Source organism: Rhinichthys klamathensis, unplaced genomic scaffold (assembly GCF_029890125.1).
Source record: "Rhinichthys klamathensis goyatoka isolate OS25496 unplaced genomic scaffold, OSU_Roscu_1.1 h1tg000422l_1, whole genome shotgun sequence".
Lineage (NCBI taxonomy): Eukaryota > Metazoa > Chordata > Actinopteri > Cypriniformes > Leuciscidae > Rhinichthys > Rhinichthys klamathensis.
In genome coordinates, this window is record NW_026606920.1 from 194,436 (window position 1) to 209,409 (window position 14,974).

The window sequence follows — 14,974 nt, forward strand, 5'->3', positions numbered from 1 at the left end:
ACCGAAGTCGGACCCGGAACCGGAACAAGATGATGGCCACAAAGAAGTTCGACAATTAAGGCTCGAACAGGACGTTCCTGAATGGTTGGTTAACGTAATGTCACTTTGATCTATCTTTGTATGTACTGGCAGGGTAACGTTAGAGTAACTTAGTGAGATGTCTGAAGGCTATGCGTTTACTGATGTATATGTACTCAGTTTGTAATAACACAATAACAATACGCGTTGTTCATTATAAACTTGGGATTATGAATTATATTGAGAACGTCATACATAGAAAACATGCCGTAATGTACCCTGAGTGTAAACCTTAGACGCATTCATCGTGGAGTGCAAGCGATTTGCAAAGATTAATATAAAGGTTAATCAAATTTTACACTCACTTCTTCTGGAGGTGCAGCAGGGACATGAATAGTTGGTACCGATTCTTTTTTCAGGAGCAGCTTCTTAGCAAAACCAGCTTTATACTGATCCTCGTTTATAAAGCAGTCTGGTGAGAAATGATTCGCGAATCGTGCAAACATGAAAGCATTGACGTTGCTCGTGGGGAATATTCCCTTCGAAAACAAAACTCAGCCACTGTGTCTTCAGCGGCTCAGATTTAAGAACATCAAAATGTCTGCTGTGTTCGTTATTACACCTAAGAACAGAACACCACAATCGCTTAGACGCCATTCTGCTCCAGTGTATCAACAATGGCGGACTATGATGACAGCTCGCTCAGGGCAGGGCTGTATTGAAACGCTGTTGTCAATCAACAATCATGGGAGGGGCGTCCGAGCGTGTGACGTCACACGGTCGAACGGCTCGATTTGAGACAGGGGAAAACATAATGAGATTAAAACAAAAACACTGGATAGATTTTTTATCATTATATGATGGTTGTGTACAGGCACTGCCAACACACATTTCAGTACAATCAACTTGAAAAAGTGCATGTACCATTATATGACCCCTTTAAATACATTTGTTTAGCTGGCCACTGTAGGTGTCTGTTTGTTTATTGTAAAACCAAATCATGTCCTCAAAAACCACGAGTAAACACACACAAATGTTGTAAGTTATAACTCGCGCATGACATGGTGTTCTAAAAACACTGCGCTCAAGTTCAAATCATTTCTACTTTTAAAAAACTCCCGCCTCAGTCGGCATCAAACTACACTTCCCACATGTACACATTTAAAGAAAAAAAAATACGACGACAAAGTGAAAATTAGTAATTTACAAAAACCGCTAAGCAAATATAAGTTATACAGTTCCAGTACACACCACATATAGACGTCCTGCTGTAGTCGTTGCTGCTGCTGCTTCTCGTCTTCAGTTTCAGCCTCGGGATCTGATTCGGGATCAAAAATCTATGGCTGAATCTGATTGTTAGTCATGGTTTGTTTTGGGATGTCACAGCTTCCAGACGCTCTCAACGCAAAAGCTTTGCGCGCTCTTGATTATTTAGCTCCGCCCACACCCGCTCGTTTTTTTTCCCGGAAAGACTCGGTACAGCCTATCTTTCTTTTATAAATATAATAAAACTAAAGACTTTTTGGAGATATGAAGGATGCAATACTACTCTATAGGTACTCAAGATTAACATGAGATTTACTGAAACTGCCCCCTCCCCTCCCCCTACTTTAATGATATTATCTTGAAATGTTGCACTCACCTGGGAGATGTAGCCAGGAGGCACATGAATGGGTGGGATGGATCCATTGGGTGACATCATCGGAACCTCTGCAGGCCCTGTGCACATAGAAGAAACAACAAATGGTCAAATATTCAAATTCACCTCAGTTTGTTATAAAGTATGCTAAACCTTTCTATTTTACAAACACTTGATGAAATAAAAAGGGCAAAACAAAGGACCAGAATGAGTTTAAATAAGAAATGCACAACTTGATAAGTTGACATGGTTAGCTAAATTAATTTGTGAAAAAATGTTGTCTTAGTCAGCTATATTGCTTTTGGTTAAAACAAAGTAGAAATATTTATAAGTTTGGCATCTGACAGCAGGCCCAGACTTCTTCAGAAAACTCCACAGATTTCCACAGAACTGAAATGCATGTTATTCATTAGATTCTGTGAATCTTCTGGCCATTGCGTGTTCAGTTATTAAATATTTTGGCTGAGCTAATCTATGCTTTTAGAGTGCAGCATTCTTAATTCCATTTAACACATTCCACCATTTACATCCAAAAATGTGCAGATTCTGACTGGGCATGCTGATAATGATTATAAATGTAGATATCATTCCATCCTCATTGGCAACCAGCCTAACTAGATACCAACCAGCAAGGGATAGAACATACAAACAGGCCAATAAAGGCCACCCCACTTGGCATGGCACCGAGGGCTGTGGGTAATGGAACTAGAGCAGTCCAGACAGAGCATTGTGGAGGACTGGAAAGGACTCAAGCAGCATGGAGACTGTCCCGTTTGCTCTGAGTGCCTCTCATCAGGCCTGATTTACTGCACACTCATTCTCCAGATCCCTTGCTCACTTTGATTGTATGGCTGATGGGCACCGTTCATGACAAGTCACACACCTGTCTTTATACTTGCAACAAACTCAAGCCCAACTGTGAGACTTTACTCTAAATAAACATTCACTTCATTTGCTCAGAAACATTAATGCATTTACATCCTGAAGGTGTTAAGATTGATAGAGAAGAAATGGATGGGGAAATGTATCATTTTAACAGCATAATGGAATTATAAAAAAAATTCCAAAAAAAGTTTCCAAATATACTGTACAGAGTCAGCAGTTTGAACTTAAAATTCTAGGATAAAAGCATCCACTATTTACTTTAAACTAGACGCAAATCCCCATTTGCCATTTTTAGATTCACTGGAACAAATATATTCAAATCCAAATTGTGTTGTTGACTTTTCCACTGCGGTCTCTCTCTCTGCTCACAGTAGCGGAGGTCTGGCAAAATCTGGTAAAGACATAGTCCCCCCCCAGCAGCAGTCAGCTCTGCAATGAATTCTACAGTTCATTCTTCATTAGCTGCCAAAGCCTGTTCACAACAACATTGCTAGTCACTACTATGTCATATCCTGAAGGAACATTCCAGAACTGCTCAACTGGAACTTTTTTCATAAGAGGCACTACAGTAGAATAGGAGAGAAAGGAGGGATGAATCTTTCTCAGATGTTACACATGTAAAGTGTGAAAATTTCCCCTCTAACCAATACAATGGGTGTAACACATTCAGATCTCTAGCTGGAACTCATTTAGTAAAGCAGTGAGAAATCAGTGGATCAGTTCTTTTGGATGTGCTAGACCTAGCCAGTCTTACAATATAGAGTGCAACAGTTGGGTTTCGAAAGTAAAAATCACATTCGAGGAATTATAGAAATTGATCAAATAAAAAGGAATAATATTAAATATAATTGGATTATATATAATATATAATCACTGAATTGATTTAACAACTTTTAAAATAAAAGACAGACATACTGTGAGCTATGAAGTTGTTAATCACTTGTATATGCTGTTGTTGAAGCCATCAGCCTACAATGTTTTAACATTTAAAAAAAAAAAAAAATAAACGTTAACACGGATTCTGCAGAGAAATCTCCCACCAATCGGGAAATCGAAACAAGCAAATCGCACTAAAATAATTCTTTAGCGCCCACCCATATCCATGAAGCACTGCAAATGATGCAAAGTCAGTTTCCCTAAGCTCTAGGGAGCAAACTAAACATTTGCAAATATGTAAATAAAGGCAAATAGCTTGTAGCTAACATTTTATAAAAAGTACCCTGACTGTATCCAGCTATTTACTGCTAATAACTTTACAGCAAACGGTTTTCAAAACAGTAGCCTGACTGCATAGTCTAGTAGCCAGCCCATAGAGCCCCATTGTGAACCCGGAAATGTTGAGTACACCAAAGTTTTATTGCAGAAATGTGAAGTATGGGTCCCCAGCATACAGAAACTGCCGGATGCTAATTTGCATATGTTGAACAATTTTCATAATTAGCATTGTTAGCTTAATCGTCCATTTTGACCAGATATTTTGCACTGTATGGCCAATTTCTACAATATGCGAGTGGTTTTAGAGGTTTTAGAGAATGCTTATTTCATTTCTGGCACTATCAGACTCCAAAATGGTAATTCTATAACAAATTTGGATACATTTAGACACATTTTTAATTAATTTCGGACAAAAATTTTGTTTTTTTTCATGGTATTTTCATGGTTTCATGGTTTCATAGTTTGTGGCAGAACGGAATCCGGTAGCCACTTGATTATATATTTTTTTCATTTATTTTTTCTGTTGACCAATTAGAAGAAGCTAATTATTTGTGACGAACTATTTAAGGAGGGGAATGGGTTCGTCGGATGTGGCGGAAGTGAGCTGGTGACGTGAGAAGTCTTGTTACTACGGAGACTACACAGAGAAATAAAGTCGAAATTCACCTAGCAAATATTTTTTTCTTATATCGCCTTAATATTCGTACAAAAGTCAGTCAAGGGATTTAATGTTGACATTTTAATGTTGACATTACTTATGTTTTCCCATTAAGATAAAAGGTGGAAAGAGTTATAATGACAGTATTGTTCAATACATTGTGAATTTCTAGTTAGATCCATTTTGTGGGTAAATCTGGTGTTCTAAAATTAGTTACCATTATTTTAAAATTTTGGATTCTTCTTTTTTTTAAATTCAGACTTTGACATCAGGTTTGATTAGGAAAGGATTAAAAACAGTCGATATTCAGTGTTATTGCTGCTGTCTCAAGTTGTTGTGGAGGAACATTCTCTATGGTTAAGTACTTTCAAAACAAAGAGAGATTGGTTTGATCAGGTCAAAATTTCGGGAAAGAAGTGTCGGTTTGCACCATGCAGTGGCAAAGATGGCGACTTTAAAATATCTGGGTCCAAAGTAATCGCTACTATTCTAATTCAGAGGAGACACAGCCTTACATGAAACTTTGTCAAACATTATTGCTACTGATGGTGCTTCATCAGCTTCTGTGTTATGTCACAAATCTTGCTACAGCTCATATACTTCTCGCTCTAGAAATGATAGCAAACGCAAGTCAGACTCTTGTCAGAGTCAGCCCGGAAAGCGAATCATTCGCTCTCAACTCTCTGCCTTTGAGTATTCAAAACAGTGCTTGTTCTGTGGTCTTATTTGTGAAGAAAAATACTCAAAATCCTAACAGGTGGAAATTTCAGACTTTAGATAGGCCAGGCCTTCCATCCTTAAATGATGTGATTTTGTCTAAATGTGATGAAAGACAGGATGATTGGGGAGAAGTTGTGAAGTTACGGGTGAATGGCATCATGGACCTACCTGCAGCTGATGCTCAGTATCACTCCAAGTGTTACAATGCTTTCAGGGAGGTACCTATTGACTCAAGTGCAACTGCTAGTAAACCAATTGACAGCTGCCTAGCTTCCGTCATAGACCACATGAGTGCAAACAAGACAGTGACTTGGACTGTCTCTGAATTACATGATGTTTTTGTAGCTAATTCTGGGAGTTTGTGCCGGAAGCAAATGCTAGCCAACCTGTGTGATTATTATGGTGATGCTGTTATTGTACTGAGAGTTGAAGGATGCCAGAAGATTGTTGGCTTTAGGCAGTACATTGGTAAATCACTCAAATTAGTAGGACTGGCCTCTCCAATGACGACGATGATGATGTCAACAAGGTTGTCAGTAAAAGCTGGAATCAGACAACTTTGGGGCTAGCTGTAAAACATCATCATAAGCATGGTAGTTCAGAACTGGTTCGGAACCTAAATGAGCATGGTCTTGTTGTAACATATGATGAGGTCCTCCGGTTCCGGAAGTCGGCTGTCAAATATGCCTCAGATGATGCAGATAAGTACCTGCGGGTATTAGGACTGGAGAGGTGCATTGGGCCTATTCACAGTTGGGGTGATCATTTTGATCTTGTAGTCTTCACACCCAATGGTTGCCGCACAACACATGCCATGGCCACTCAGTTTGTGCAAAATCCTGTAGGGATCCTGTTCCCTGGAGTGGCGACAATTCAGGCGGTGGGATTACATCGCTAAAAGTACCCCGTCTGACAAAGCTCCAAGCTGAGAAATTCTGTCCGGTAGCTAACAGGAGTCTTGTCATTGAACATTATACAGGCCCTAAGAAGCTGACTCCACCCACTCTGAAAGAAGTGCCAAGAACAGCTACTGTCCAAGAGAGGGTTTCTAGAACACAGAGGAGGGATGCTGCTTGGCTCTGTCAGCTCCATTCTAATCCTCTTCCCCTGGACTGGTCGGCCTACAATGCTGTGCAAGATCGTCACAGTGATGAAGGTGTGTCTAGAATGAAGACTATAAGTGTCTTTGGACCATTGCTCGACTCACCTCCTGCTCATCCTGATACAGTGCTCCGTACCATTACATACCTGGACACATCACTCAAGCAGCTTGGCATGAGCTACAGTCATATAACATTTGACATGCAGCTGTACAAGATTGCTTGCCAGATTAAATGGGGTGACCCACGCGATGGGCATCTGTGTTGCTCAGCCCTGGAATGATGCACACCCTGATGTCATTCATTGGCTCAATTGGGGAGCTGATGAATTCAACAGGCCTTGAGGAGCTGGTAGGTGCATCATTTGGCGGCCTGGCATCTATCTTCAATGGAAAGGCCTGGCCTAAGGCCATGCGAGCCTTACGTATGGTTATGTATGCTCTTCTTCATGAATTCTTAAAGGAGGGAGAAAAGAGTCATCAGCAGATACTGGAATTCCTGGAAAAGGCAAGACAGCACCCAACAGGCCGATTATGGGTGGATTGCTTTATCACTCCAACCTTAATAGCACATAGATTATGCCGAGCAGAGAGGGAGGGTAACTGGCTGCTGCAACAACACTGCCTTGAAAAGATGCTACCCTATTTTTTTGCTGCTGGTCATCCCCACTATGCTAGATGGATCACTTGGCATTTACGTGAAATGCAGCACCTTCCTTCCATTTCAAAAGATGACCTTCTTGCCGGAAGTCATGTGTGCCGCCATTCAGATGGTGCACCTGCAGTGAGTGCCGATATGTTTGGAGAGCAGACATGCATCAGGCAAGGGAAGGGGGTAGGGGGCATGAAGGGTATTTCAACCAACCCTGAGCAGGTTGCAGTTTGGATCTAATCATTTGGCATATGTTCACATCTCTCTCAGTCATTGGATGGTATGTACAGTGATACAGCAGCATCAGAGAAGACTGTATCCAACAGACACAAAGAGGAGGGTGAAGCACGACGGGAGTTGGATGCTGAGGATCGCTCTAAAATTGTGAGGATACTGTGGGAAAACACAAATCCACTCATGACAGAGAGCACAGTGCTCTACCACATAATAAATGGACAGGTGGCTGATGAAAAAGTGAATGTGCAAGATGCGCTGAAGATTGGCCAGGCTATGTGTGAAAAGTTCTCTTCATCAATTCCGGAGGCATTTCATGGACCCATCTCTAACAAGGTAGTGACTATGAAGTTCCAGAAAAAGGGAATGAAGGTCAGTGGGAAGGTTGTTTGTGACCTTGAGTCATTATTTGCTCGACTGTTGGTGGTGGTAGGCTAGAGAAAAATGGATCTCTCTTCTCTCTTCAAATATGAGCTTAGTCCAGTCCCCTTGTCTATCATTGATGACAATGGATGGCTCCGAAAGGGCAATAAGTCAGTGCTTGTCCAGCAGCTCGGAATTCCAGTCTGCAATCCCCAGCCACCAGATGTTGTCATTGTGGATGCATCCCAGCTCATTTATCACGTGGTTTGGCCATCGTCTGGGACAGAGGCAGATCTTGCAGCCAGCATGGGACGTCGGCTTAATTGTTACGACACCCAAACATTTGTCATCTTTGACAGATATTTGCAGGTGTCTGCCAAGGACCATGAGAGACATAGAAGAGCAGGAGAGAGCTCCACAGAGTACAAGCTCTCATTGACTACTCCTCTACCTAGTCGAGACAAAGTCTTGAAAAACAAGCACAACAAACAAAGGCTGAGGGAACTCCTGTGTACTTTCAATGTAGGAAGTAAGATCATGATGGTCAGTAAAGCTGACAGCATTGACACTCATGATGAGGCCGATATATCACTTATATCTTACATGTTAGATGCTGTCAGACATGGGGCTTCAACTGTTCACATTCTCAGTGATGACACCGATGTCTTTGTGCTCATGGTTTATTGGTGTTGGAAGGCTGGTATCACTACTAACCTACAGATGGAAAAATGGAATGGTACTGTTCTCAGCATAAACGCAACTGCAGAGAATCTGGGTGACCAATGTGGTTCCATTCTGGCCATGCATGCTCTTTCGGGATGTGATACCTCCTCATATCCTTTCGGAAAGGGGAAGGTGTCTGCACTCAAGGCCATGAGAATCGTACCTGGTAAGCTTCTCCACTGTATTGGAGAGGTAGAAGCCACAGATTTACAGATCACAAAAGCAACGAAGGCTTTCTTTCTGGCTCTGTACAATCAGAGGAACTCTGTAACCTTGGATGCAGCCCTGTATGAAATTTACCGAAAGCGCAAAAGACCCCCAGCACTGAAGACACTACCTCCTACAGAGTGCAATATGCGCCTTCATGGAAGACGTGCCCACCTACAGGTGCTGCTATGGAAAGCAGCAGACCAGCCTGATCCACTGGCTGTGGATATCACCTTGTTTGGATGGGACAAGAAGATGGGCCTAAAGGAAGGAGAGGAACTGATTATGCCCACCCAGGATTCAAGTCCAGTTGCTCCTCCTGCTTTGTTAGATGTTGTCAGCTGTGGTTGCAAAGCTGGGTTGAAACCTTTCACATCAGCAAAGTGCAGCTGTGTAGCTGCAGGTCTGGCCTGTACCAGTTATTGTTCCTGCAAAGGCAATGATGGTATATGCTGCAACATACTTACACAACACCAAGAACACAAACAGAGGGATGAAGGGTCTGAAGAAGATGATGACAGAACAGACGAGGATAGTGAAGATGAGGCTGCCTTTTGTTAATTAATTGTGAGGCATAGCAGTTTGCCTGAAGGTGGTAGCCAGTGTGTGCTTTGTGTGGTGCGGAGGTGAGGCCCTCTTGGTTAGCCTTGCGTCTGGTGGGCTGACCCGGGTTGCCCAGACTCACTTTTAACTCTTTTAACTCTTTAACTCTAAAATTATGCCTGAAAGTAATCAAAATTTGCCTTAATAAATCAAAATATGTAATAAAATTAGCTCTTTGAAATCTGAAAATGCCAGAAATTAAATCCTCTAAAACCTTGAAAACCACTCACATATTGTAGAAATTGGCCATACAGTGCAAAATATCTGGTCAAAATGGACGATTAAGCTAATAATGCTAATTATGCAAATTATGCTGGGGACCCATACTTCACATTTCTGCAATAAAATTTTGGTGTACTCAACATTTCCAGGTTCACCTAGTTGGCTACTAGACTGCTAGTCACTTATCGCTAGTCGTTTGCAGCCAACTACATTTTTAAATGAGTAGAGATTAGAGAATGACTGTAGTTTAAAATCAGGAGTAGTTTGTAGTTTGGAAAGCTACAGTTTTAAAGTGTGAGATGATTTGAAGACTTGGTGAGGCAAAACTGGAGAACATAATTAACACAAAAACTCACAAGGCAACAGGAGGGGTAAAGGGTTTTTCAGAAGCTGTTTTTCCAGTAAAAGCTAGACTCCAGCTGACATCAAAGGGCCCTTTTTGGTTAACTGGTGAGAACAGAGGAGGAGTCCTTACTGGAAGTGTGTGTGTACGTGTAAGAGTTCTGCACAACAGGGACCCTGTGTGAGTGGCCCTAGACAGTGACCTTGCTAGCAGAACAAATCCTTGTAGAACAAATTAGTCTATGATGATAAACGCAAACAGCTTGTCAGTCAGAGCAAAGTCGAATGAGTGGGTGTTTGCCAGTCAGGGCGTATGTGAGTAAATGAAAGTGTGCAAGTGGGTGGGTTTACAGTAGATGGAAGTTGTTTGTTTAACCATCTTTACTTAACTAGTACAAGAAATCAAGGTCTGTCCTGTGTACGCCCATCCACATTAGTATTTACACAAACACAGCTGACACAAATGTAAGGATCATCATAATAAGTGAAATAATGAAGTCAGCAGACAGGACAGGGAGAGCTGTGGCTTTTTCAGATTATTCCTGCTGACGTAAAGGAAACACATTTTGCGCTCAATCCAACTCTGTGTGGGGATCTTGAACATCTTGAACCAAGACATAAATGATCTCTGTGAAAGTTGTAATAAATGATATTATTTTCTTTATTTGTAAGCCATGGCAAAGGAAAATTAGACAAGTAGTCGTGGAAAAAAATATCAAATAGTGCTGAGGAGGGTTTATTTCTCCAGGCTTGGCTATAAACCTGACCAGAAGTGGGAATGCCAAAACTGTCAAAAGATGAGATACAGTCGCCAATCGACATGAGAACTGTATGAGCTGTGGAGCAACGTTCGTCTGTTATAGGACAACTTGGTTTGAATAAACGAGCAGACACTGATTAGCTAGGCCTACTTGCTCTACGTTTATTTAAAATTAACAGTAAGACAACTAGAAGTGAATGTGCTTTCCATTAAACACACAGTAAACAAATCCTTAAACAAAAAAAAAAACTTTGCAATGAAAGTACTTTGTTTTAAATAAATCACGCACAGTAATCAAAACCTTAACAAAAAAACTTTGCAATGAACTTTGCAATTTAAACGCGCAAACTGGGTGCCGGTGCGGTGAGACGTACATGCTCGGGCAGATTCGGCTTGAAGTCGTTCATCCTCGGATGCGGCGCCGCACGAGCTGTTACAAAAAAAAGAAATGGGGTCTTGCCGGTCTTGCGCACCCAGCGCGTCATTTTTGCCGCGCGCACCTTCGCGCTCGTGCGGACGCGTCGAGTATAAAACAAGGCTTTACTCCGTGTCAGTGTGCGCTCCTCCTCCTCCTCCTCCTCCTCCTCCTCTTCTTCTCAATAAAGGGGCACAGACCTCTCCTGAATCATCTCCAGCAGTAGCAGCCTCCGAAGCACCACTAACTCCGCCTCCGTTTCCCTCGTAAGCTGATATTAGTATTTAAAAAATGTATGATAAAAAATGTTTGTAAAAAATATTTTAACAACACGGTTTTGGCGGTTATAGAGTTCTAATGACAGTGTTTAACCGTCTGTCTCACGGTTATATAATAACAGTCACACCCCTAGTCCTAACCCCCCGGTATAGTGACGGGGACACTATACTGTCAAAGAGCACCGTCCTTCGGATGAGACGTTAAACCGAGGTCCTGACTCTGTGGTCATTTCTTCATCACTGTCTCCTCTCCACCAATAAGCTGGTGTGTGGTGGGCCTTCTGGTGCACTATGGCTGCCGTCGCATTATCCAGGTGAATGCTGCACATTGGTGGTGGTTGAGGAGATTCCCCCTTCCATGTAAAGCGCTTTGAGTACCCAGAAAAGCGCTATATAAATGTAACGAATTATTATTATTATTATCATCATACATTTTGTATTTTATACTCCTGACATGACATGGTCCTCTAGTACAGCCGGAATAATTTGTCTTTGTACTGGTGTGTCAGAAGCACAGACTGGAAACAGGAAGTATGTATAATATGAGGGACCTATACTCTGGAGAGTCCATGAGTGTGCAATGACATGACTACGCAAAAAAAGAAGAGAAAGGCTCTATACTTTAATGTGAAATACATTATTCATCCCTTCCTTCTTCTACAGTGGAGCACGGGGAACACATGTGGGCCTAGGGGAGTCAGTACGCTTTAATGAAGCGTTCAGTTTGAGGCTGGGAGCTGCCTGGAGCCATGGTCAGGCCTGGTGGAGTGCGAGTTGGTGTGCATGCCGAGCACACAGAGGACGCCTTTTCAGCCCTGCTCTTCCTGATGGCGTACTGTACATACAGAGAGCACTCATGAGTCTACACTGAGCCCACACTGGCAGCTTTCTTTCAGCCACTCCACAGCAATGCAACAAAACTCATCTCCTCTCTAACACGAGTGTCCAGAAGCATGCCAAAGATCTGAACCATACTCTCCAGTCTCCATATATATTATCAAAGCTAAAACATTCTGTGCCTTTGAAGCACGCTTCATGTCAGAAGTAGACTCCAGTGCTGGTCAAGTATTGCTTGCTTGAGTGGATGGATGAATGAATGTTGGATGTCACATTAGGTTTTCATATGGGATCTTCAAAAGGATATAAGGACCCATCAAACTGGCCTAAGGAACTATATAGGGCTTTTAATACGGGCCTTACACCAATGCAGCCGAGCAACATGATGTGTCTAGCTTTTCTTGCTAATTTCTAACAAAAAAATATTATGGTAACAATGTGAAGCATTTGGAAAATCAAATTCATTCACAGTAAATTGATTTATTCAGACTCATTAAATTTTTATTTGCTCAACACACATTGTTTCTTTCTTTTTACTTCTTTTTTTTTTTTTGCTCAATAAACAACTGTAATGTTCTAATAACTGTAAAAATAATTATAAAATCACCTGGTTTCGTCTGATATGATCCCTTACAAAAAGCTATAAATAAATGTAAGCTAAGAACAAAACAAAACAAAAAAAATTGATATAGACATCAACAAAGACATACAAAAGACAGACTAAGACTGTAATAGCTGCTGAAAATCATAGGAATTTATATTAAAATAATTTTAAATTTAAATAATATTTCACAATATTACATTTTGACCATTTTTTGATCAAATAAATGCAGCCTTGGTAGACATAAGAGACCATTTTCAAAAACAGTTAAAAAAAATCTTATTCCAAACTTTTGACCGATAGTGTCACATACCAGCAAATTTAGCCACTGGGCATGTAGCAAAAGGTCTTCAAGTATTTTATAATAACCTGGATACTGTGCAGAAACAAATATGCTGTTTTTTTTTTTAAAGATTCAATTCAAACAACTTTATATGAGCTTAGAAAAAAACATGTATCAGGATGGGATAATATTTTACAGACTGCATAAGGCAGGGATGTGGGTACATGGAAAGCAGGTGATTTAAATTGTAATTAGAAATTCAAAGACGTCAGGTGGGTTAATCTGGAAAGGAATGCCTTTAAAGGTAAGCCAATACATCATACCATCCAATGTATCAGGCCTGCTAGAGATGGGAACAGCAGAGTATACTCATTCTAAAACAGATAACTATAACCCAACGTGCACTCTGACAAATCTACATTAATATGAGCAGCATTTGGAAGGCTGCAGCACAGATAACAAGTTTCTAGGTTTCAAACGGGGTAACTGTCTTCTTGTAGCATTTCCAGAATACTGGAGTGGGCAGTCTGTGGCACTAAGAGTTGTCGTCTTCCAATCTCAGTGGCCAGCTCTCCTCTCTCTCCGCACAAGAGGCTCCATTCAGGGGCCCGCCACTGAGGCTCCCAGCACACAGACAGCAATATGCTCCCAGTTGGCAAACAGACGTGTGTTTGGACAGTCGCTGTAGTTCTCTCCACTTAGCAAACACCAGCATTCCTGCAGCTCTGCAGCCAACAGACAGACACACACACACACACACAGCGCAACTAGAACCCAATGAGGCCAAGTCTAAGTCCCTCAGCCTGACCTCCATGGCAGCACCAGGCCCTTTTCTCCAGTCCTAACGCGGCATCAGCATCAGGCCTTCACAGGACATTATGATCTGCTGGAGGTTTTGCTACGATCAAACAAGCCTTTATCAATACATAGCCTGGGTCACGCTGCACGCATGCATAGTGTACAACACTTTAAAATTATAGTTCAGCAAAAAAAGAAAAAAAAATCCTCATACAAGAACAGCTTGTAGGGGCTGTCAAGCTTCAAAAAGCACAAAAACATAAAAAAAACTTAAAAGTATCATGTGGTCCTTATGAATGACATATATTCCAGTGTTCTAATGTCATTTACATTAGTGTTGTGTGAGGTTCACAGTAGATTTTGTTTGAGGAACAGATTACAGGCTAGAGGTAAAGATTATCATTGTACTGATATTATAATATTCTGTAAAGTTACCACATTAAAAAGTTTGAGGTCACTCAAGTTGTTTTTATGTTTTCAAAGAAGTCTCTTGTGTTCACAGAGGCTGTATTTAATTGCTAAAAAAATACAGTAAAACAATATTGTGAAATATTATTACAATTTAAAATAATTGTTTTCTATTTTATTAGTATTTAAAAATTTCATTTATTCATGTGGCATGATGGCAAAGTCATTTCAGTGTCACATGAACATTCAGAAATCATTTTAATATGCTGATTTGCTGCTCAAGAAACATTTCTTATTATTATCAATGTTGAAAACAGCTGGGTGTTAATATTTTTTGTTGAAAACATACTTTTTTCAGGATTCTTTGATGAATAGAAAGTTGAAAAGAACAGCATTTATTTTAAATAGAAATCATTTGTAACAATGTAAAAGTCTTTTCTGACCAATAAAAGTCTTCATTTAAAATAAAGTAATTATACATTTCAGACATACTACTTTCCAGTGATTTTTCCAATGAAATCAAGCCCTTGATTATAATTATTAAAAAGTACATGGTTGTTTTATAGCAACATGGAACAAATCACTATGTATTGCAATATTTAAATTAATTCAGTCATACCAGACTATAATTAGAGAGAGAGAGAGAGAGAGAGAGAGAGAGAGAGAGAGAGAGAGAGAGAGAGAGAGAGAGAGAGAGAGAGAGAGAGAGAGAGAGAGAGAGAGAGAGAGAGAGAGAGAGAGAGAGAGAGAGAGAGAGAGAGAGAGAGAGAGAGAGGAAAACTGTCAACTTTCTTCCTTATATCTGGAGTGAAAATATTTTCCATCCTAGACCTTCACCCGGCCAATAAAATCCTTGAACATTCATTATTTATTGAGTGAATGCATCAATTTTCCAACAATAAAGAGATTTGGTGGATATTTGTTTACTTTCACAGCAGCCCTGAGGACATCAATGTAATTTTATGACATTTCAATGAGCCCCTTTTGGAGGTAGAATATATAAAACCATATTTG

General features: G+C 40.6%; 1 protein-coding gene across 2 annotated transcripts in view; it reads right to left on the reverse strand.

Moving 5' to 3' along the window:
• fndc3ba (fibronectin type III domain containing 3Ba) overlaps positions 1-14,974 on the reverse strand; it is a 159,499-nt gene that overhangs the window by 62,807 nt on the left and 81,718 nt on the right. For both annotated transcript variants that reach the window (XM_056235537.1, XM_056235538.1), the window contains one exon: positions 1,661-1,737. In XM_056235537.1, the coding sequence (XP_056091512.1) occupies positions 1,661-1,737 (77 nt within the window). The remainder of the gene's footprint in view (positions 1-1,660; positions 1,738-14,974) is intronic.